This window comes from Hyla sarda, chromosome 1 (genome assembly GCF_029499605.1).
Source record: "Hyla sarda isolate aHylSar1 chromosome 1, aHylSar1.hap1, whole genome shotgun sequence".
NCBI classification, from domain to species: domain Eukaryota; kingdom Metazoa; phylum Chordata; class Amphibia; order Anura; family Hylidae; genus Hyla; species Hyla sarda.
In genome coordinates this window covers 419426719-419450234 of record NC_079189.1, presented here as the reverse complement: position 1 = coordinate 419450234, position 23516 = coordinate 419426719, and the positions used below count along the sequence as shown (strand labels likewise).

Sequence of the window (23516 nt, the reverse complement as noted above, 5' to 3'; positions counted from 1 at the left end):
ACTCTACACAAATGGTGCAGTATACTTTGGAAAACTGAAGCATACAGACAAAAGGTGATGTGAATGTCAATAATTTGTTATCACATAATTTTAGGGGAGAAAAATAGAATATATACTGAATAGATTATCTTTACAGCAGATGCCTGCTCTCAGGGTAACTGCAGCCACACAGAGAAAAAGCTACATTACACAATAGCAATCAGCCATCCATGTAATGGACAGAAGTTCTTTCTTTGCCGTCCTTTATAACAGCACTTGGCTCTGTCTAGTAGTCGGGTGTCTAGAATGAGAACCCTCTATTAACTCAGAATTCCCTAATAGGGTGCAATTGGTAAGACCTGTAACTTGTTAATTCATTGACAGACCAGTTTCCCAAAACAGTCGCCTTTAGTGAGTACTAACCAACAAATAACAGATTTGGCCCACACTGCCCTTTCTTCGGGACACTACAGCACCAATCTAACATATATTCATTTATATCAACCAAAGAGTAATAATAGTTTGAACCTAATGTTTAACCAGCCTGTATGGGAAAATATAGCCCATAGAATAATTCAGTAATGCAGTAATCTTTATTTAAGATTACAGACTGACAAAATAAAGAGACATTATCAAGTTTTAAAATCATTTTACTCGTCTCTTCTTGCCGTGCTTGTCAGCAGAAGAGGGTGACAACTTGTGAGTGTGCTTTGTTCTCCTTCAGCTACTGGCAGGGGCGGGGGCAGGTGCCGCAGCAGCTGCTGCAACTGGGGCTGGAGCAAAGCAACCACGTTTGTGCCACTGCATGTCACGGATACGGCGAACAGACTGTATTTGCGGTTGGTTGGCCTCCCAGTCATTCCAGTGCCTGTATTCATTCTTCTCAAAGACATATTGACGACCTCTATAGCCAGGGTATTCATACCCTACCCAACTGCAACAAAGAACAAATTCAAATAAGTTTAATCTTTCCCAAAAAGACAATTATACTTCATGTAAAAAATAAAAGACCTGGTAAAAGATTCTTTGTTATACCAGTGTTTCTTTTTTCACTCATCGTGGACATAACTGGACCACTCTAAATAACTAGTGTTCATATGCCCTTATGTCTATGGATTTCATTGTTGAGGTCTCTGGCCATCTGGGGATATCCACAGTGAAGCATTGCCTGTTAAGATTAGCTCATGCTTTTGGAAAACGTAATCACTTTATATACTACATAGGAGCTTAATGAATTAAGTTGTAATAGAATTATTTTGCTGCATGGGCCTGGGTGAGAACCAACCAGTTCACTCTGATCCTGAAATGATAGGCTGTTTTTGGAAATTGGGGAGATGCAGAAACCTGTCCCAGTTCCGCTGAATTCAAACATACCCACATCCAAATATTCAAAACAATAGAAGAAACCAGCACTGCGATAAGGGCTTGTAATCCCAAGGTGGGTGCTCTGCGTCCCAAGGCCTGACTCCTGGCCTTATGAACAACAATTTCCAGATAAGTAGAGATGCGGCACTCCAGTTCAGTGAATCAAAAAAGCTGTACAAAATGATGTTTCAGTCCAACAGAAGGACTTTTTCAGGCAAAAAAGTTTTTGCTTGAAAAAAGTCCTATTGCTGGATTGAAATGTCGCATTGTACACTGATGGGGGAATGATCAGCTTTTTTGATTCACTGAATTGCAGTGCCGCATCTCTACTTATCTGGAAATTGTAGGACAAGGATATCATTGAAAAGTCAGGCACAGATGAATGTATGGAAATGGTCCCTGTCCCGATTTTCAGGACTTCCTCCGAGATGCAATTGGTGTGATAACAGTATGTTACATAAGTGAGTCCACCCCTCACATTTTTGTAAATATATTTTTTTTTTTCTTGTGACAACACTGAAGAAATGACACTCTGCTACAATGTAAAGTAGTAAGTGCACAGTCTGTATAAAAGTGTATATTTCTGCTGTCCCAAAGTGTCAATATTTTAAGGGCAACCACAATTTTCCAGCGTTGGCTTAAGCCTCTTGGGCATGGAGTTCACTAGAGCTTTACAGGATGCCATTGGAGTCCTTTTCCATGACAATGTCACAGAGCTGGTGGATGTTAGAGACCTTGCACTCCCTCGCCTTTCATTTGAGGATGCCCCACAGATGCTCAATAGGGTTTAGTTCTGGAGACATGCTTGGACAGTCCATCACTTTACCCTCAACTTCTTTAGAAAGGCAGTGGTCATCTATAAATTGTGTGTTGGGGTCAGTATCATGTTGGAATACTACCTTGCGGCCCAGTCTCCAAAGAGAGGGGATCATGTTCTACTTCAGTATGTCACAGTACATGTTGGCATTCATGGTTCCCAGTGTTTAATGTTGTGTTCCCACAAACTAACTTACACATCTATTAATGTCTAAACCTTTGCAACAAAAGTGAATACACCCCAAACTGGGCCCAATTAGACATTTTCCCTTCCCAGTGTCATGTGACTCTTTAGTATTACAAGGTCTCATGTCTTAAATTGGGTGTAATTGCTCTCACACTCTCTATTACTGGTCAATGGAAGTTCAACATGGCACCTCATTGCAAAGAACTCTCTGAATATTCCTATACTAATAAAATAATGTAATAAAAAATAAACATAATCATATGTGGTACCGCCGTATGTGTAAATGTCCAGAGGTTAATTAAACCGCAGTCCATGGCGTACACATAAAAAGGTACTAAAGTCCAAAATTGCGCAATTTTGGTCACTTCATACAGCATAAAACAATTAAAAAATTGTGATTAAAAAGTCCCATCAAAACAAAAATGGTACTGAAAAAAACTACAGATCACAAAGCAAAAAATGAGCCTCCATTTTTTTTTTCACTATAGAATTTTTTTGCTCAATCTATTATTCATTCCATATAACCGTTTTGTTTATATTAGTTCTCTATGTAATTTACCTAGAAGGACTGTGATTTCCAGTTTACTTTATTTATTCTTATAAAACACATATGATAACCTTGGTAAACCACAAATACACTAGTAGTGTGAGCTGCACAAATTTTATTTTTGTTTGTTTATCACAGTATTTTAGGGGCACAGTATGCATTATAATTAATTTCAGGGGGCACAGTGTAAATTATATTTCATTTTAGGGGCACAATGTGCATTATCATTAATTTCAGAGGGTTCAGATGGTTTCTGAAGAAACATTTATATGGTCACCAGTATGTGAAATCAACTTCAACACACAAAATAATAATAGGAAAATACACAATAACATATATTTTATAGAAAAAAAATTTACTCTTACGTTCCATTGAGGACTTTGATACTGGCCACACGGTCCTGGAAGCCATGAGCCCACAGACTGGGTACATCATCATCCACAATCTCCATCTTCCTTCCATTATAGCCAGCATTTTCAAATAGGTGGATCTTATGGTCAGGGCTGTCCTATATTAGAACATCCATGAACAAGGTAAATATAGGTAGTAACACATAAATACAACCTATATAATCATATTTTATCGGACAATAAACTCTCATGACCGGTTAAGTTAGGACAAGTACTAAATGAGATTTAAGGTACAGTTGGTGATGACTATGGATGATGAAATGGAGTGTATAAATTGGAATGCCCCATCACCTTGTCTTTGCAGCATAACTTTTTGTATTATAACATCATTGTATTATCCCTGTACTGGAGCATCATAATGGCAACTTGTAAAATCATTATATCTTTTCCCACTGGTTTGATGTCCCAGTGTACATTGGTCACCTTCTTGGGTAAGTTTTCTCTTGTATTATAATATAATAGCGTGCATTATTACTTTAACATTACTGTTTATATAATTCATCTGCGGTAACATCACCATAACTGTGACATTATTGTGTGCCTTATTTCCATACTATAACATCTATGGGCACATTGTACTGTGCTGTCAAGTCTCTGTGTGATGGCTGAACCGCTGATTCAGGCAAGACTGGCAAATCATCTTATGTGCATGTTGGCCTCTGATTCTCCCCAACAAATACTATCGGGAAGAGAAGGATTAGGCAAGCGGAATTTCAACTGCCTGATACTTTTGTTTTTGGCAAATAAGGAGCTATCTGAAAGTGGTTTACCTCCAAGCCCCACCCCCATTCAGAACACAAGAACACCTTCAGTCACACTTTCCTGTGTATGGTGGGATCAGAAGACATAGCAGGTGGCCATACCAGCATTCGGTAGACAGCTTTACCTCACTGTATGCTGAATCCCACTAATGTGACAACATTATGTGCAGTCTCTCCTTGTGACTGCAAAGTCACTTCCCTGTAAGGAAGATTTCCCAATGATCTTTGGTATTAAATAAGCAAACATGCCCATCATCTTTCAAACATGCCATTCCCTCTCGTACTGCATAAGCCACTATGCAACCTCCCATACACAGTCAGGTCCCAATTTATAAAAAGGGCTGCCTTTCCGAGGACCACTTACCTAAACTTGCAGTAACTTCAACTAGTAAAATGTTGCATTAAATGGGCACTGTCACAAATATTTTATTCATAAATGATTAGTGTATCTCCAATTGTTCCTAAAACAGTGGACACTAGGGGTCCCCATATCCTCTCCTACACCATTCTCTGGCCGTCACTAACTGAAAACGGACTATGGAAATGTTCCTGCCCAGTTGAAGTGCAGACGGGCCTATTGTTCAGAACACCGGGGTGCCGACCTGGAGATTGCAAGGGTCCCAGAGGCCAGCCCCCATGATCTGACATCTTATCCCCTATCCTTTGGATATGAGATAAGATGTCTAGGGGTGGAGTACCCTTTTAAGCACACAAGCTGCACTTTTAATGTATGCTTGGAAGGAATTATTTTAAAACCGCACTTTTCGGCTTGTCCCACTGTACTAAGCCAATTCATTACTTAGCGGGCATCAAACCTAAAGACTACTAGTCTTCTCATTGCATGGGTTACGCTTCTAGCCTGTTTGACTAATCTTTCAAGGGCCCATTAGGCTACTTTTGACCCATGTTACTGAACCAATGTATTAACTCCACAGGGCTGGTACAACAGGCTACAGGGTAGTAACACTGTCACTGGATCATGGTCACTTGCACATGTTCAGAGCTGAAGCTCTCTCCACTATGGCTTCTTAAGGGGTTTTAGTCATCACACAATTCCCATACATGAATCCTACTGAGTCAATCCCCAGAGACCGGAAGTTGTCACACAGTCCACACAGTCCCTGAGAGTTGTTCTCCCTCAAAGCTAAAACGCCAAACAGTACACAGGACATTTTCTAACTAGCTTGACTATTGACTATTTCTCTGTAACAACCCACAGGCCATACTGTATCATACCACTCTGACACATTTAAACCTCTGACTTTCTGTGCAGCCTCTACCCAAGCACACTGTAACACATCTACCAGGCATTCTCTCTCATCTGATACCAAAAACTTCCATAACATTTCTGCCCTCCTGCAGACAGCAGCCTGGAAGTTCTTCAAGACTCACATCACTTCAGTATATATACTTATGTATGTATATATATATATATATATATATATATATAATATATATTTTAAACTGGCCTCAGCCATCTTTATCCATCATCCACATAGGAACCACTGTGCACATTAGACAAAAACAAAAGCCTGCTCAGATAAGCAGGACGGAGGGGGGGGGGGGGGGGGGGGGGCGGAATTCATCAAGGGTGGTGTAGGTGAAATTTTTTTTTACACCTTTAGGGCTCGTTCACACGGGAGGATTTGAATGCAAACTCGCAGCATGTCATTGGGGTCTGTGGCAGATTTTCTGCAGAGGAAATTCCGCAGTCGAAATTCTGCCGTGGACATTCCGACCCCATTCAAACTTGCAGTGGGAAACACAACCAGGGAAATACAGTGCCATCACATCAATGTAGAAGCAGAGGGACTCCAGGACAGAGTATTCGGTGACTCCAACAGTAAGCAGGCAAGGTGAGGAGGTGGTGTGTGAGTGAGTGGGAGCCGCAAAACCGCCGATCAATTCAGTCTCTGGTGACCCGATAGCCCGGAAAATAGACATCCCCGATCATCCTGAAGGATAAGAGAGAGGTGGCAGGGTGCCACCTCCTCCTATCCCCTGCGATTGGCTGATCAGGACTGACCGGAGAATCGGACACAGACAGAGCAGGGGGAAGATGGCGGCAGGTACCTTGCCTTTGGTTGTCTGGGCATGCTGGGAGTTGTAGTTTTGCAACATCTGGAGGGCCACAGTTTGGAGACCACTGTGCAGTGGTCTCCAAACTGTGTCCTTCCAGATGTTGCAAAACTACAACTCTCAGCATGCCTGTAAAGTCCAGGCATGCTGGGAGTTGTAGTTCTGTAACATCTGGCCTTTCAGATGTTGCAGAACTACAACTCTCAGCATGCCTGGACAGTCTCAGCATGCTGGGAGTTGTACAACATCTGGAAGGCACTGTTCGGAGATCACTATACAGTGGTGTCCAAACTGTAACGAACCAGATGTCAATTCAAAGCATGCCAAGACTGTCCAGGCATGCTGGGAGTTGTAGTTCGGCAACATCTGGCCCTTCAGTCTGGGCATGCTTGGAGTTGGGCAGTCTGGGCATGCTTGGAGTTGAAGTTTTTCAACATCTGGAGGGCTACAGTTTGGAGACCACTATACAGTGGTCTCCAAACTGTTCTCCTACAGTTGTTGCATAACTACAACTCCCAACATGTCCTCCGGCTGTCTGGGCATGCTAGGAGTTGTAGTTTTGCAACAATGGAGGCACACTGGTTGGGAAACATTGTCCGTTTCCTAACTCAGTGTTTCCCAACCCGCGTGCCTCCTGCTGCTGCAAAACTATAACTCCCAGCATGCACTGACAGACCATGCATGCCGGGAGTTGTAGTTTTGCCACAGCTGGAGGCACATGGGTTGGGAAACACTGAGTTAGGAAACATACAGTGATGCGGAAACACTGCGGTAGTCTGTTACCTAACTCAGTGTTTCCCAATCCCAACCAGTGTGCCTCTAGCTGTTGCATAACTACTACTCCCAGCATGCACGGTCTGTCAGTGCTTGCTGGGAGTTGTAGTTTTGCCCCCCCCATGTGAATGTACTCACATGGGGGCGGGGGTTTACAGCAAGTTTCGCGCATCAAGTTTGAGATGCGGCAAATTTTCCGCTGCAGCGGGAAACTCACCGTAAACCCCAGCCCATGTGGATGTACCCTAAAAACACTACACTAACCCTAAATAAAAAGTAAAACACTACATATACACTGCCCCCTTACACTCTGCCCCCCCCCCCCCCCCCAATAAAAAGAAAAAATGTCCTGAACTTCAGTTTTTCCAAAATGGAGCCTCCAGCTATTGCAAAATAACAACTCCCAGTATTGCCGGACAGCCATTGACTGTCCAGGCATGTTGGGAGTTTTGCAACAGCTGGTGGCACCCTGTTTGGGGAAAACTGATGTACAGTATTTTTGGTGGAGGAGGCAGGTGTAACGCTTGTATCCGGGTACACCCCTATGAAAATCCCTAATTTAGGCCTCAAATGCGCATGGCGCTCTCTCACTTCGGAGCCCTGTATTTCAAGGCAACTATTGAGGGCCACACATGGGGTATCTCCGCACTCGGGAGAAATTGCGTTACAAAATGCTGGTGGCTTTTTCTCCTTTTACCCCTTATGAAAAGGTAAAGTTGGGGTCTACACCAGCATGCTAGCGTAAATATTTTTTATTATACACACTAACATGCTGGTGTTGCCCCAAACTTTTCATTTTCATAAGAGGTAAAAGGAAAAAAAGACCCTCAAAATTTGTAACACAATTTCTCTCAAGTACGGAAATACCCCATATGTGGACGTAAAATGCTTTGTGCGGCGCACAACAAAGCACACTATGTACATTTGAGGCCTAAACTGGTGATTTGCACAGGGGTGGCTGATGGTTACAGCAGTTCTGACATAAATTTTTCATTTGCACAGCACACTGTTACAAAGATCTGTCAAACGCCAGTGGGGTGTAAATGCTCACTGCAACCCTTGTTACATTCCGTGAGGGGTGTAGTTTCCGAAATGGGGTCACATCCCCATGGACTCAGGCTCTGTAAACGCACATGGCCCCAGACTTCTATTCCAAACAAATACTCTCTCCATAATTCCATTGTCGCTCCTTCCCTTCTGAGCATTGTAGTGCACCCACAGAGCACTTTACATCCACATGTGAGATATTTCCTTACTCAAGAGAAATGGGGTTGCAAATTTTGGAGGACATTTTAACCTATTACCCCTTGTAGAAATGAAAAATTTGGGGTAACATCAGCATTTTTGTAAAAAAAAAAAAAAAAAAAGTATTTTCACGTCCAACTTCAACGTAAAGTCGTCAAATACCTGTGGGGTGTTAGGGCTCACTGAACAACTTGTTATGTTCCTTAAGGGGTGTAGTTTCCCAAATAGTATGCCATCTGGGGTGTTTTTTGCTGTTCTGGCACCATGGGGGCTTCCTAAATAGGACATGCCCCCAAAAAACCATTTCAGCAAAATTCGCTTTCCAAAATCCCATTGTCACTTCTTCTCTTCTGAGCCCTCTAGTGCACCCACAGAGCCCTTTACTTCCACATATGAGGTATTTACTTACTCGAAAGAAATTGGATTAGAAATATTGGGGGGGCTTTTTCTCCTTTTACCCCTTGTAAAAATAAAAAATACGGGTCTACAAGAACATGTGAGTGTAAAAAATGAAGATTTTGAATTTTTGCCTCCACTTTGCTGCTATTCCTGTGAAACACCTAAAGGGTTAACAAACTTTCTGAATGTCATTTTGAATACATTGAGGGATGCAGTTTCATTATAGGGTCCATTATGGGGTATTTCTAAGATAAAGACTCTCAAATTCATTTCAAAACTGAACTGGTCCCTGAAAAATTCAGATTTTGAAATTTACTTGAAATATTAGAAAATTGCTGCTGAACTTTGAAGCCCTCTGACGTCCTCCAAAAGTAAAAACATGTCAACTTTATGATGCCAAACATAAAGTAGACATATTGTATATGTGAATCAATATATAATTTGTTTGGTATGTCAATTTTCCTTACAAGCAGAGATTCAAAGTTATAAAAATGCTAAATTTTCAAAATTTTCATGACATTTTGGAATTTTTCACCAGGAATCGATGAAAATTTACCACTAACATAAAGTAGAACATGTCACGAAAAATAATCTCGGAATCAAATTCATAAGTAAAAGCATCCCAGAGTTATTCATGCTTCAAGTGACGGTGGTCAGAATTGCAAAAAATGCTCTGGTCCTACCCGTCAGATCCAACAATAAAAATATTTTTTCAAATATATCACCCACTACCTAATCCGGACCATGTACATCTAATTTTTATGTGTCTAGCACCTTTCTTTATTTTTTTATTACACTTTTAATTTAGCTCACTAGTCTGAATTCCTCTCAAATGGAGGGGGTGTGGCCTCACTGTGCAGGTCTCCGCCCCCTCCCTCAGTATGCTGTCTGCTCACATCTCCTCTAGCATTAGCAAAACTACAACTCCCAGCTTGTCCTCACTGACAGTAGAGGGACACAAGCTGACAGAGGGAGGATTGTTCCTCCAGCTGCGAGCCCTGCACTCACAATTGTCAATCAAGGAAGTGTGTCCATGACATAGGTGATAATACATGGACACAGCAGGACTAGTATGTGTCCAGGCAGGCAGGGGGCAGTAGTTTGACTGGCTTTTTCAGTATGAAATACAGAACATTTTCTAATGAAAGCAATTGCAAAACCTATTGGTTTTGCGTGCTTTACAACATATCAAAAGTTTTTGTATCTTACAGTGCCATTTAAGGTCAAAATGGTCTCGATCCCCAAGGGTTTAATGGGAGCTACGAAAACCTGCTTACCATCAATGCCAGATTTTGTCTTAAAGGGGTACTCCACTGGAATATATATATATATATATATATATATATATATATATATTTATTTATTTTATTTTTTATTTATTTATTTATTTTTCAATCAACTGGTGCCAGAAAGTTAAACAGATTTGCAAATTACTTCTATTAAAAAATCCCAATCCTTCCAGTCTTATTAGCGGCTGCATATTACACAGGAAGTTCTTTTCTTTTTTAATTTCCTTTCTGCCTGACCACAAGTGCTCTCTGCTGACACCTCTGTCCACACCAGGAACTGTCGAGAGCAAAAGAGGTTTGCTACAGGGATTTGCTCCTGCTCTGGACAGTTCCTGACGTGTCAGCAGAGAGCACTTGTGTTCAGACAGAAAGGAAATTCAAAAAGAAAACAACTTCCTGTGTATTATCCAGCAGCTAATAAGTACTGGAAAGATTGGGATTTTTCAACAGAAGTAATTTGTAAATCTATTTAACATTCTGGCACCAGCTGATTTAAAAGAGAATGTTTTCCAGTGGAGTGCCCCTTTAATGCCAGAGCCCTATTTTTTAAGTCTAACATGAGTAAAGGAAATGTATCAAAACCTGTCCAAAAGGATAAGCAACTGTTCCTCTTGACAGCTTTTGATAACTCTCCCTCTTTATGTAGTAATAACTTTATAATACATTTTTCAGAGTGATCTTGAATTCTTTCTCCTAAACATTGTGCTTGTGGTAAAGTATGGTAGTGGTAAATGTTGGTTGACATATTTTCTGACAAATTTTTCTAAATTTTTATTTCTCTATGCCACAATAATGGCACATAAATGAGTTATTCATATACATTTATAATACTACTAATATTTCAAGTCTACTTTATGTTAACATAAATTATTCAACATTCTTTAATTTTTTTAGAAAGTTAGAGAGCTTATAAATTAAACAACAATATTCCAAATTTTCACATTTTTTTTTTTATATATCAAATTAGAATTGGATTGAGGGACCTTTATTTTAGAAGCCCCCCAAAATACTCCCATTTTAAAAACTGCCCCCTTAAATTGTAAAAAATGTACATTTAGGAAGTTTATCAACTCTTTAGATTCCACAGAATTGAAACCAAAGAGGAATCAAAGCATATTTTCCATTTTCATAAAAATTTTCTGTAACACAGCTGGTGTTGGCTGTGAAAAGCAACTAAATATTTATTTTCCTAATTCCACCATATTTTATAAATATCCTATATGTTGCCTTGGAGCGATTCATGGTTCAAACACAGGCCACACATTAAGGAGCACCTAATAAAATTTGGGGCTTGTTTTTATTTAGAATATTTTGTAGGCATCACATTTAGTTGAAGAGGCCTTAGGCTATGTTTCCACTTCAATTTTTGTTTTCTAAAAACGCCTTAAAAAAACCACAAATCGGCCGCAGGGTGTTTTTTTTTCTGGGCAAAAACGCTGCAGCCAGATGTTTGCTGCAATTCAATAGGGAATTGCAAAATGCTATATCCACTTGGTGTTTTTTGGTTTGGTGTTTTTTCACTCTGTTTTCTCTGCCTCTTTGGGCTCAGTGAGCGATTTTCAAAAACGCCAGCAAGTTGAGACTAGATGTTTTTTCAGCAAAATCTTGGCCATTTTCCTCCCATTAAAGTCTATGGGAGTGAAAAAGCCATAAAAAAATGTCATGTGGGTTTTAACATTGGCCATTTTAGCAGGTGTTTTTTTGGGGGGGGGACTTTAGATGCCTATGTACCGTACATCTCTTTTTTCAATCTAATTTGATAATTTCATTGGGTACTATGGAAAACAAAAACAGAAGTGGCACCTAAGGCATTTATTAATAGCTAGAGAATGCATTCTGTATGTAGGAAAACTAAAATTTATTTTAGGTGGAAGATAAGAAGGGTTTTTTCGAGTGGGCAGGGACATCAAAGAGTTGGTGGGGAGCAATAATGAAAAAGGGGTAACATCATATATATATGAATGTTTTATGTTACTAATGTTTAATTAATTCTGTAATGTTCATTCTGGATTGTAAACCTAGGGTATAGGTTTGCAGGTAATAAGTTGCATTAATTTTTATTGATAAATTTTACAAAATATATTTTTTGTACAATAATCATTTATTTTTCCCTATTTTGTACTTGTCAATATTCAATTTTTTATTGAATCGGGATGCAGGTATTCTGGTTGCGACAGGAGATGGGCAATAAGAAGGAATGGGGACCAGTCAATAAGAGGACTAAAGGAAGGATATCATAATAATAATAATTGTACATAATAATAGTATGAATGTTCCCTATCATTATGTTCCTTATTATTATGATATCCGTCCTTTAATCCTCTTCTGCATCTTTTGTTTGTTTGTTTTTTGTGGTACCCAACAAAATGTTAAAAAGCCACCATTGTGAAAACCTGCCAAAGGAGCAAAGAAGGCAATTTTCACACAAAAATGCCAGAAAAAAACACCAAAACGCAGGGAAATTCAGTGACAATTGTTGTGGCAATTTTTGGGCATTTTTTGGCCTCCAAAAACACCAGAAAAAAAGCACAAGTGGAAACTTAGCCTTATGGTGCCAAAATATTTTTGCATGACTAATTGATGTTTTCATTGGTACCATTCTGGGGTACCCTGCAACCAATTCCTGGTCTCACTAGAATTTGGTCCAAGACCACTGAGGACGGGTATGGGGAGGTTTGGAGCAGCGGCATTGAGCACAACCGGACTAAAATAGGTGAGTGTTATCATATTATTACTTTTTTTTATCATAGTAGCCCAACACTTCCTGTCTTGTAAAGATCACATATCATTACAGAGCAGGATTTCAATGAATAGTGAGGATGCATTCACAACATTTTTAGATAATATGGTCACCGGATCCAGCAGGGAAATGTCAAAACTGGCCACTACTCTATCCCCACCGGCCTGGCACGCATCTCATTCATTTGAATGAGCTGACCGGAGTCAGATAGTGACTTCAGTCGGCTCATTTTTGCACTGTATACGGTTTTGTAGCCGGACTGAAAGCTAAACGTGGTGTGAATGCACCCTTACACAGATAATGCAGGATCACTCTAGATAATAAGTGATAAGTATAGTTTGGTACCTCCTACTACTGTCACAGAGCATGGCCACATTACTTAACACACAATGTAACTCACAATGTTTAAGGGACGGATGGACATCAGATAGTCGCTCCTGTGGCTGTTAGACCAGGTGTCCCATCTTGGATAGTCGCCCTTTTCCAGGACAAACTGTTCCCCACCAAATGCTTGGCGCTCAAAACTGAGCCATCTGCATATGAAGAACAAGTGAAATTACTATACAGACTTTACTTTACCATAGATATGTATCTGTGCTATATGTTAGAACTAAAAAGGATGTCAATATATATTCTTAGCATTGGTGTCAGCCAAATAGACTCCTCAAATCCCTATAAAGGTGTGTTCATGTAGCTATGTAACAGAAAAATATGAACAAATCTAGAGCAGAATAGTATTTGGGCCTGATAATACATTGTCAAATGACTGCATAAATATATAAATGGATTAATTCTACGTGGGTTTTCTGAGATGCCACTAAGGTTTACACCATCAAATTGCAAAAAATAGATACTGTAAGATAAAATACTTTATCTTTACTTTGCAAAGTATTTTGACAATGACTGTTTATCCTGTCAAAAACAGTTTTTAGATGTATTCAGTTTGTTTTCTGACACTGGTAGACAATTGCCACAATGAACAGTTAAATATGCATCCTGTGTCATGTTTCATTTTCCTTATACTGCAAATGTGTGCAATAAATTATGTGTACATGGAGCCTAAACTAGAATTTACAACGGGAGCAGCTAAATGTGGTTATGTGGTTGGTAATTTTTACTGTGGTTTAGTTGCTGAATTTAGTAGCCATTGGGTACCAGACAATCATTTTATAAATATAACCTGCTCAAACCCTTGTATCATGAATCATGTATGCATCATGAATATAGATTACCTGGAATGAAATAAAAGAAATCCTATGGTTTGACAATATGAGTGTGAATTATATATACAGCAATATAATGGAAAACTTCTATTTAACCCCTTCCCGCAGAATGTCATATATAAATGCCGGGTTGTGCAGTGCGTTCGCGCATCCCGGCGTTTATAAATGACATTCAGTTAACCCGGCTATGCGCAGCATCGCACGGGTTAACTGGCAGATGTCCCGCTGTTTCCAGCAGGGGACAACTTCTGCTTCACCCCCAGGACCATCCATTGATGGTCCTGGTCAGCGATCACTGTGATTGGTCCCTGTGGACCAATCACAGTGATCTGGGGTGAAAGTTCAGATCCCCCGCACTGCCCGCCCCTGGAAGTCGGGCAGAACGGGGGACGAAGGCTGCAGGGGCTCGCGGGGACCTGCGGCATTCGGGGGGAACACGTGGGGACCGGCGGACTTACCTGATCCAGCGGCAGGACCGAGGAGCAGCGGCAGGACCGGCCACGTGGACGAGCAGCGACGGTAAGTATGTGGTCCTCAGAGGCAGCAGTGAAGATCTTCACTGCTGCTTCTAGGAGTCTGAAAACTACAACTCCCAGAATGCCTAGACAGCCTTTGGCTGTCTGGGCATGCTGGGAGTTGTAGTTTTGCAACATCTGGAGGGCCCCTGTTTGGAGACCATTGTATAATGGTCTCCAATCTGTGCTCTTCCAGCTGTTGCAAAACTACAACTCCCAGTATGCACTGACTGTCCAGGCATGCTGGGAGTTTTAGTTCAGCAACATCTGGCCCTTCAGATGTTGCCGAACTACAACTCCCAGCATGCCCTTCAGCTGTCTGGGCATGCTGGGAGTTGTAGTTTTGCAAAAACTGGAGACACACTGGTTGGGAAACATTGTTTCTAACTCAGTGTTTCCTAACCTGTGTGCCTCCAGCTGTTGCAAAGCTATAACTCCCAGCATGCACTAACAGACCATGCATGCTGGGAGTTGTAGTTTTGCAACATCTGGAGGGCCCCAGTTTGGAGACCATTGTATAATGGTCTCCAATCTGTGCTCTTCCAGCTGTTGCAAAACTACAACTCCCAGTATGCACTGACTGTCCAGGCATGCTGGGAGTTTTAGTTCAGCAACATCTGGCCCTTCAGATGTTGCCGAACTACAACTCCCAGCATGCCCTTCAGCTGTCTGGGCATGCTGGGAGTTGTAGTTTTGCAACAACTGGAGACACACTGGTTGGAAAACATTGTCTGTTTCTAACTCAGTGTTTCCTAACCTGTGTGCCTCCAGCTGTTGCAAAACTATAACTCCAAGCATGCACTAACAGACCATGCATGCTGGGAGTTGTGGTTTTGCAACAGCTGGTGCACCCCCCCCCCACCCCTGTGAATGTACAGGGTACATTTTGCAACAGCTGGAGGCACCCTGTTTGGGAATCACTGGCGTAGAATACCCCTATGTCCACCCCTATGCAAATCCCTAATTTAGGCCTCAAATGCGCACGGCGCTCTCACTTTGGAGCCCTGTCGTATTTCAAGGCAACAGTTTAGGGCGACATATGGGGTATCGCCGTACTCGGGAGAAATTGCGTTACAAGGTTTGGGGGGCTTTTTCTTCTTTAACCCTTCATGAAAAGGAAATGTTGGGGTCTACACCAGAATGTTAGTGTAAAAAAATTAAATTTTTTACACTAACATGCTGATGTTGCCCTATACTTTACATTTTCACAAGAGGTAAAAGGGAAGAAAGCCCCCTAAAATTTGTAACGCAATTTCCCCCGACTACAGAGATACCCCATATGTGAGCGCAAAGTGCTCTGGGGGCGCACAACAAGGCGCAGAAGGGAGAGTGCGCCATGTACATTTGAGGTGATTTGCACAGGGGTGGCTGATTGTTACAGCAGTTTTGACAAACGCAAAAAAAAAAAAAAAAACACGTGACCCCATTTCGGAAACGACACCCCTCACGGAATGTAATTAGGGGTGCAGTGAGAATTTACCCCACACAGGTGTCTGACGGATCTTTGGAACAGTGGTCCGTGAAAATGAAAACTTGTACAGCCCACTGTTCCAAAGATCTGTCAGACACCAGTGGGGGGCAAATGCTCACTGTACCCCTTGTTACGTTCCTCAAGGGGTCTCGTTTCCAAAATGGTATGCCATGTGGTTTTTTTTTGCTGTTCTGGCACCATAGGGGCTTCCTAGATGCGATATGCCCCCCGAGCAAAATTTGCTCCCAAAAAGCCAAATATGACTCCTTCTCTTCTGAGCATTGTAGTTCGCCCATAGTGCACTTCAGGTCAACTTATGGGGTACCTCCATACTCAGAAGAGAAGGGGTTACAATTATTGGGGGGTATTTCCTGCTATTAACCCTTGGAAAAATGTGAAATTTGGGGGGAAACACACATTTTAGTGAAAAAAAATATATATTTTTTTAAATATGCCAAAGTCGTGAAACACCTGTGGGGTATTAAGGCTCACTTTATTCCTTGTTATGTTCCTCAAGGGGTCTAGTTTCCAAAATGGTATGCCATGTGATGGTTTTTTGCTGTTCTGGCACCATAGGGGCTTCCTAAATGCAACATGCCCCCCAAAAACCATTTCAGAAAAACGTACTCTCCAAAATCCCCTTGTCGCTCTTTCCCTTCTGAGCCCTCTACTGCGCCCACCGAACACTTTACATAGACATATGAGGTATGTGCTTACTCGAGAGAAATTGGGCTACAAATATAAGTATACATTTTCTCCTTTTACCCCTTGTAAAAATAAAAAAATTGGGTCTACAAGAACATGCGAGTGTAAAAAATGAAGATTGTGAATTTTCTCCTTCACTTTGCTTCTATTCCTGTGAAACACCTAAAGGGTTAAAATGATGACTGAATGTAATTTTGAATACTTTGGGGGGTGCAGTTTTTATAATGGGGTCTTTTGTGGGGTATTTCTAATATGAAGACCCTTCAAATCCACTTCAAACCTGAACTGGTCCCTGAAAAATAGTGAGTTTGAAAATTTTGTGAAAAATTGGAAAATTGCTGCTGAACTTTGAAGCCCTCTGGTGTCTTCCAAAAGTAAAAACTCGTCACTTTTATGATGCAAACATAAAGTAGACATATTGTATATGTGAGTAAAAATTTTTTTTATTTGTAATATACATTTTCCTTACAAGCAGAGAGCTTCAAAGTTAGAAAAATGCAAAATTTTCAAATTTTTTATCAAATTTTAGGATTTTTCACAAGGAAAGGATGCAAGTTACCACAAAAATTTACCACCATGTTAAAGTAGAATATGTCACGAAAAAACAATCTCGGAATCAGAATGATAACTAAAAGCATTCCAGAGTTATTAATGTTTAAAGTGACAGTGGTCAGATGTGCAAAAAACGCTCTGGTCCTTAAGGCCAAAATGGGCTTGGTCCTGAAGGGGTTAAACAACTTGTTCTCTTATTCTTTTCCCATGTGACAATACTAATGTGGGCCTGTATTCTACTATGGCTTACTAAGCGCAGACTGGCAATAAAACCTTACTGCAGGTAGTCTGACTTGGGTCATGTTCATACCGCGGAATACAGATGCACATTCCGCATTTCTGAGCGGAATCCGCAGAAACATTTAACCGGTTCAGTGTTACTGCGGACGCTGGATTCAGGATTTCCGTGCCATAGTGCAGCAGAATCCCATTGAAATCATTGTGCCATTACTCGTGGCATTGTATAAATAAACAGACAACTAGGAATCAATTGCATTGTCAATCACTGATGGGTGTCCCTACACAGTCTTACACCATTCAATCAATAGGAGCACAACCTACTGACAAGGGTAATGATAATATCCAGTTATCAGTTTAGTCTTTCATTAAATAGATTCTCAGGAATGTTATTAAAAGGAAAATACAAGCGTTTATAAAAAAAATTTAAAAAAAATGTGTCGAGAGAGAAGACAGGTTCTTGTACAGCAAATCCATTAAATTGAACATCTGATAGTATTTTAGAAAACTGAAGTAGGTGAGCAAATTGATGCTGTATATAATTTCATGGAAGTTTACACATACAGTCATTGTGAGAGACTGCCCATAGAATATCCAAGTAATTTTTGGCAATAGAAGTGTATAAGTAATCGCATTATTATGTTGGATTCTTCTTGATGAAACTTATTTCAATTTCAACTTTCCTATACTATAACGTTTATATAGGAAATGTATTCAGTGTTGATTTATTTACAAAGAAACTCTATTGCTGATATGTCATTGATCTGTTAGGGATAAAATCAGTTGTCTCCTAAGTAAACATGTCTTGTAAGCTAACACAGCATGCACAGTCTACTCACGGTCCGGATTCCACCTGGATGGACCCAACTTTCTCAAGTCCTTTCTCTCCCAAGTTCTGGCATTCTCCAGTGAGTTCACACTTCTTCCCCTGGAAATTCTCCAATTCATAGAGCGTTATCTGAGAATGGAGTCGTAAAGAACAAAACAGTTATGTTTATTATGTGTGAAGCTCTAATCTCCTTCCTTACATAAAGTATAACATGTACTTCACTTACTGTAAGTCTTTTCAGACAAAGTTTTTGTTTATTATGGGTACAGTCACATGTAGCATATACGCAGTGTATTTTGCTGCGTATCTGCTGCTGTATATTTTCCTACACATTGAGAAAAATGTGTAGCAAAATCAGCTGCAGAACAAACGCAGTAAAATACACTGCGCATACGCTATGTGGGACCATGCCCTTAAGCTATAAAATAAGTTCACCAAATGCATCAGGAAACCTCCCACTGCATTTTCCTAATAGATCCATAGGATGACATGTACTTGACATATGTCCTTTTGGTATTTCCCTGGATGGTATTGGTCGGAATACACTGTAGCATCTTTCTATACAGAGGAATACAGTAAAAAAAAAACATTTGTTATACATTTTCTTTACAATGGGAGTCCAAGGGACTATATGCCACTGTATACCTAGTGATAAACATTTCAAACTTCTGTTAGGATTTTTTTGGGGATTTTTTTCTCCCATCATATACTTCTACTGGAATCAAAATAAAAATACATCCGTACTTCAAGATCTAAGGAAACAGGATTTAAAAGTTTTTCTATATCACAAAATTTCCTTTCACACCTGGATACATCAGGTGAACCACCATACAACTGTAGTAGTAGTAAAACCCTGTGGTTTAATTCAGAAAAAAATATAGTTACTTAGAGACGTAGAATTGGTGTTATTTGTGAAAAGCAATGGGATTTTCTACCAAACCTGTGTGCAGCATTAGACATTTTAGCTTTGGAGCATTTGTTTTTTATGCGGGCATTAATACCCCATTTTTTATTCAGACATAGTCTTAGAATCAGTAAACGCTATATAGTATGTAGAGGTAGTAGTTACATGTGATAGTGGATGTAATAAAAATCCCAATTTGCACTATAGAAAAAAAGAGGTGTTTTTTGGATGAGCTTCTTAAGAAAATGAATAATCATTGTACAACATGCTAATTTCCATATGTCTGGAATTGTTCATATTATTTACAATTTTGAATGCCTAGTAAAACTAATCTTGTGTAGCAGTAAAAGCAATAACTAGAGGTATTGATCATAGGATCAGATGTTTAGATATGACAATTGGAGGATCAGTGCCATAGTGTAACCCTGGAGACCGAGTATGGGTTTGTGTGCCATGTGTTTAATAAATTATTTTACATCTTTGTATTGTAACACAACACCAATTAGTTTTCCAAAAAGCCAAGGATAGTCAGGTTATCATGTACACAATTAATATATACAGTATTACATGACATAAGCAATGAGACCCATCCTTTAGTCTATCTGTATCTCAGTCCTAAACTCAACTAAAAATGCATTGTTGATGACAGAATATATATATATATATATATATATATATATATATATATATATATATATATATATTTATATATATATATATATATGGTATTGGCCTATTTTGAGACTTTCATATATGTACAACAGTACATGATTCACTAGTCAGGGTGAAATACTGTAGGTGGCATCCTGCATGGTGAATGACTGATAAGTGTCCTCATGTTTTACTGTGCTCTTCTGATTACTATAAGTATCATGTAACCTTATCATATTATTGCTTACTAACATTGTGTGCATATGGCTATATGTCACCATTCTACTTTAGGATTACATGCAAAGACAATAACAGCATACAGTGTTTCAACATTTTCTGGCATTGATACAAGCATAGTAATATCCAGGTTGTAATAATAAAGGTTGTATGGGTTACAATCTCATTTAGAACTTCTATCTGGCACGCCCATAGGACTCTCTTAAACACGAGCAAACAGTTTTACAATATGTGGATGTCACACTGGTACAACTGATTTTCTTTTTTGCTTATATTTGGGAAATGTCAAACTGGGGCCTGCCCTTCTAAACCTTTACTTGCATAGAAAACTTACGTATAATTGCAAAAATAAGATGTAATAGGCTATTTGTGAAGAAACCCCCTTTAAGGATTAAATTGTGAAAATGTTTATACACTACAGACAGTCCCAAAATATGGGAATTACTCCAGCAGTCAGCTGCACACCAGGCTATTGAGATTTATAATCCTAAAATTCTTTCTGATGACAAATAAAGCACCCATTCCTGCTATGGCATTACCTAATAATATGTTAGGAAACCATTGACACAGCACAATACCTTGTAGTTGCCGCCAATGCCACCATGGCTCTTGCCAGCTGCCATCTGTTCTGGAGTGCTCTGTGGTTCACTCATGTTTACCTGAAACAAAACAATTGCATTAGTAATGCATGGCACATGAAAATGTATGGAATATATATGATATGAAATCGGATTATAACATATAATGCAGGACTGTATGGCCCCTTTATAGATTGCAATGTTCTGATTTCACAATTGTGAACAGTTTAGATTTAAAATTAATTAAATTAATTCATAATGATTCAGTGGAACTCAAAGATGGGCGACAATTCGGCATGGACCATTTACATAAACTAGGGTGCCACATAACAAATATTAACATGGGGTCTCTTTCTAGTGTCAGTTGACATCACTCCACCACTAATGACATATGACAGGAAGACTTGTTGGCTCCATCTCTTTATCATGATCCTTGGGTTGGTCCCCACGCCCCCTAGCCTGTGGAGAGAGGATCCCTCTAAGGTGTTTCACTATTCATCAGTATAAGGGTGAGCCTCTCTCCAGAGACCCCATAGCAGATACATGGGCTATATTTGTGATATATACCCTTTTACATGTACAAACCTGCAGCCGAATTTTTTCGGTATGACTAAAGTCATGGAGACTGATCTTTTTGAATAGTCTATGTTGTAACACATGAAATAGAAAGAGTACCTGTCACCAAACTAAACTTTAAATATATTGTTCCTAATGTAATTATAGGACACTTTGCTATATACTTGCTGTTAAAATTCTCAACCTCTATATGTAGTTAATGTGATTGAAAAAAACGTCCACTAGGTAGCTCTGTTCTTTTCCCTGCGCAAGTCAAACAGTTAGTTTGGTCTCCTCCCGGCCCGGCAAGAGACCAAACTCAGGAAGTGCATGTGGGGCATGGCGAGGCACAGCTCTCCCACGCTTCAGTGACGTTGTGCCTGCTGGGGAACGCCCACTTTCTCCTGCCTGGAGCTCACACAATCTGAGCAGGGGGAAAGGTAAGATAAACAGCTTTTTAAAGCTCCAAATGTTTTTATTAAGGGCAGAAGGGGTGTTTAGGAGTAGTTAGGGAATATAATTTGAGTTAGTTTAGAAAATATGTGTTGATGACAGGTACTCTTTAACATTTTGATCTTTATGATATAATCATATAGCTAGCCTGGATAAGTAACCTGAACTGTTCCGTTTTTGTATACAGATTTAGGTAATCCTGTGTAATTGAATTAAATGTGGCTTTATATCTAGCCTACACATCAATGTTTTGCCTAGAACATATTCTGTTAAAACTATTAACAAGTTTAAGTGCTGTTAATAGATATTCAGAGAGTCTGTAGGCGTAAATATGAAGACCATCTGTGAATATGATACTTCTGACCTTTAGATCAAATGAGACTGTAGGTTGGCATTAATCTGTCCAGCTTGCTGCTTTTATAGCAATCCAGATGAATGAGCTTTTTCGAGCGAAAAAATCTCTTTGTTGACAATGCAAAATGTGTCATTAGCTGACAGTGTTGCAAATTGTTGCTGAATTTCGGTTGCAGAATCCATATCAGAATGCAACACAAATTTAGTACCAGGGAGGTAAATGGGACTTTACAAAGCTATTTATTAACAGCATAAAAAATCTGCAGAGAATTCTAGGCATACTGTGGGTTTTAGAATTTTAACCTGCCCTATCAGAAATACAGAAATGCATCCAATTTTCACTGCAGATTTAAAGGGGTACTCCGTCCCTAGACATCTTATCCCCTATCCAAAGGCATCATGGCCATTCACTCCATGCACCGGATGTCTGGGGTGCCACAGCCGAGATTGCGGGTTCCCCAGCGGCGGGACCCCACAGCGTCCCCTAGGGGCAGGGTAACCCTTTAACTCACTGTCATGCAAAGAGTGAAATCCCCAACTATTTCTGTACTAGAAGTAACATAAGAAAATTATATTTTGACACAGCTTTTTAGGCTGGTTCCATAGTGTAAGTTTTACATTTGTATGCTTTTTGTAAACCTAGACTAGGCTATATCAATATTCCACAACTCTACTTTGTCTATTTAGCTGCATTATAACTTAATCCCCACTATGGTAAATCTCTATAGTATACGGGGTTGCAAGTGGAGACTGTGCATTAAGAAATATTCAGACATACAGTAGCTAAACAGCACTAATGCAGGTCTATAAAAATTTTGAAACCATTTAAAATGACATATACAATATTTAGAGAGGCGAAAATTATACTATTGCTTTGGGAATTTCTCTAAATCCACTGATATCTTTCCACTAATAATACATGGTTCAAGGCACAATATTACCAATATATCAGTATATAGCCAATATACAGTACTCTGCATCGAAAGCAAATTGTCGGTTGGCTTATTGTTTTCATAGCATCCTAGAGTTTCAAGGCTTGTACAGAAGAGAAAGAAAACGGTCTTTTTTTTGGCCAGAAATAGCTCCACTCTTATCCATGGTCTGTGCCTACTGCAGCTCACTGGCACTTCAAGAGAATGCTCCAATACTGGCACAACCCATGGACAGAACCATTTTTCATATCCTGAACAATCCCTATAAATGTTTATTGTTACTGGTAACAAACTGTGTCCCTGCAGCCCTTTTGCACTGTCATGTCTTCTTGCCTCAGAAGCTTTACTGCAATGACAGACCATGCATTTGCCATCTACAACACATTTCGACTAGTTTCTATAGCTGCAAAACTCATCATTCACATCCATTCAGACAGCACACATGGTCTTAAAGCAAAACACAAAGGACCTCGTGAAGTAGCAAATACATGTTTTCTTTCATTAGATTATTCATTTGAAGCACTCTTCAGACCTAAATCAATACTTCAGAAAATGACCCATATGTAAGCATATATCTCTGTTTAGATGAGTGGCCTATGCTGTCTATATTCCAACATGTATGGTATGGTCCATTTGGCAATAAATTCAGGATCCCCTTTGCCTGAACTTTATACTTTCAGGTATTCATCAATTCTTTGATGCTCATCCTATTAGTCACAACATGGTGCC

The 23516-nt window shown here is 39.8% G+C and overlaps 1 protein-coding gene across 2 annotated transcripts in view; it reads right to left on the bottom strand.

The window, feature by feature from the left end:
* Positions 1–643: 643 nt before the first annotated feature.
* Positions 644–23516, bottom strand: part of CRYBB3 (crystallin beta B3) — a 36222-nt gene continuing 13349 nt past the window's right edge. For both annotated transcript variants that reach the window (XM_056529088.1, XM_056529079.1), the window contains 5 exons: positions 20494–20574; positions 18134–18252; positions 12992–13124; positions 3260–3402; positions 644–913 (listed from right to left, as the gene is read on the bottom strand). In XM_056529088.1, the coding sequence (XP_056385063.1) occupies positions 700–913; positions 3260–3402; positions 12992–13124; positions 18134–18252; positions 20494–20568 (684 nt within the window). In that variant the 5' untranslated portion in view covers positions 20569–20574 and the 3' untranslated portion in view covers positions 644–699. The remainder of the gene's footprint in view (positions 914–3259; positions 3403–12991; positions 13125–18133; positions 18253–20493; positions 20575–23516) is intronic.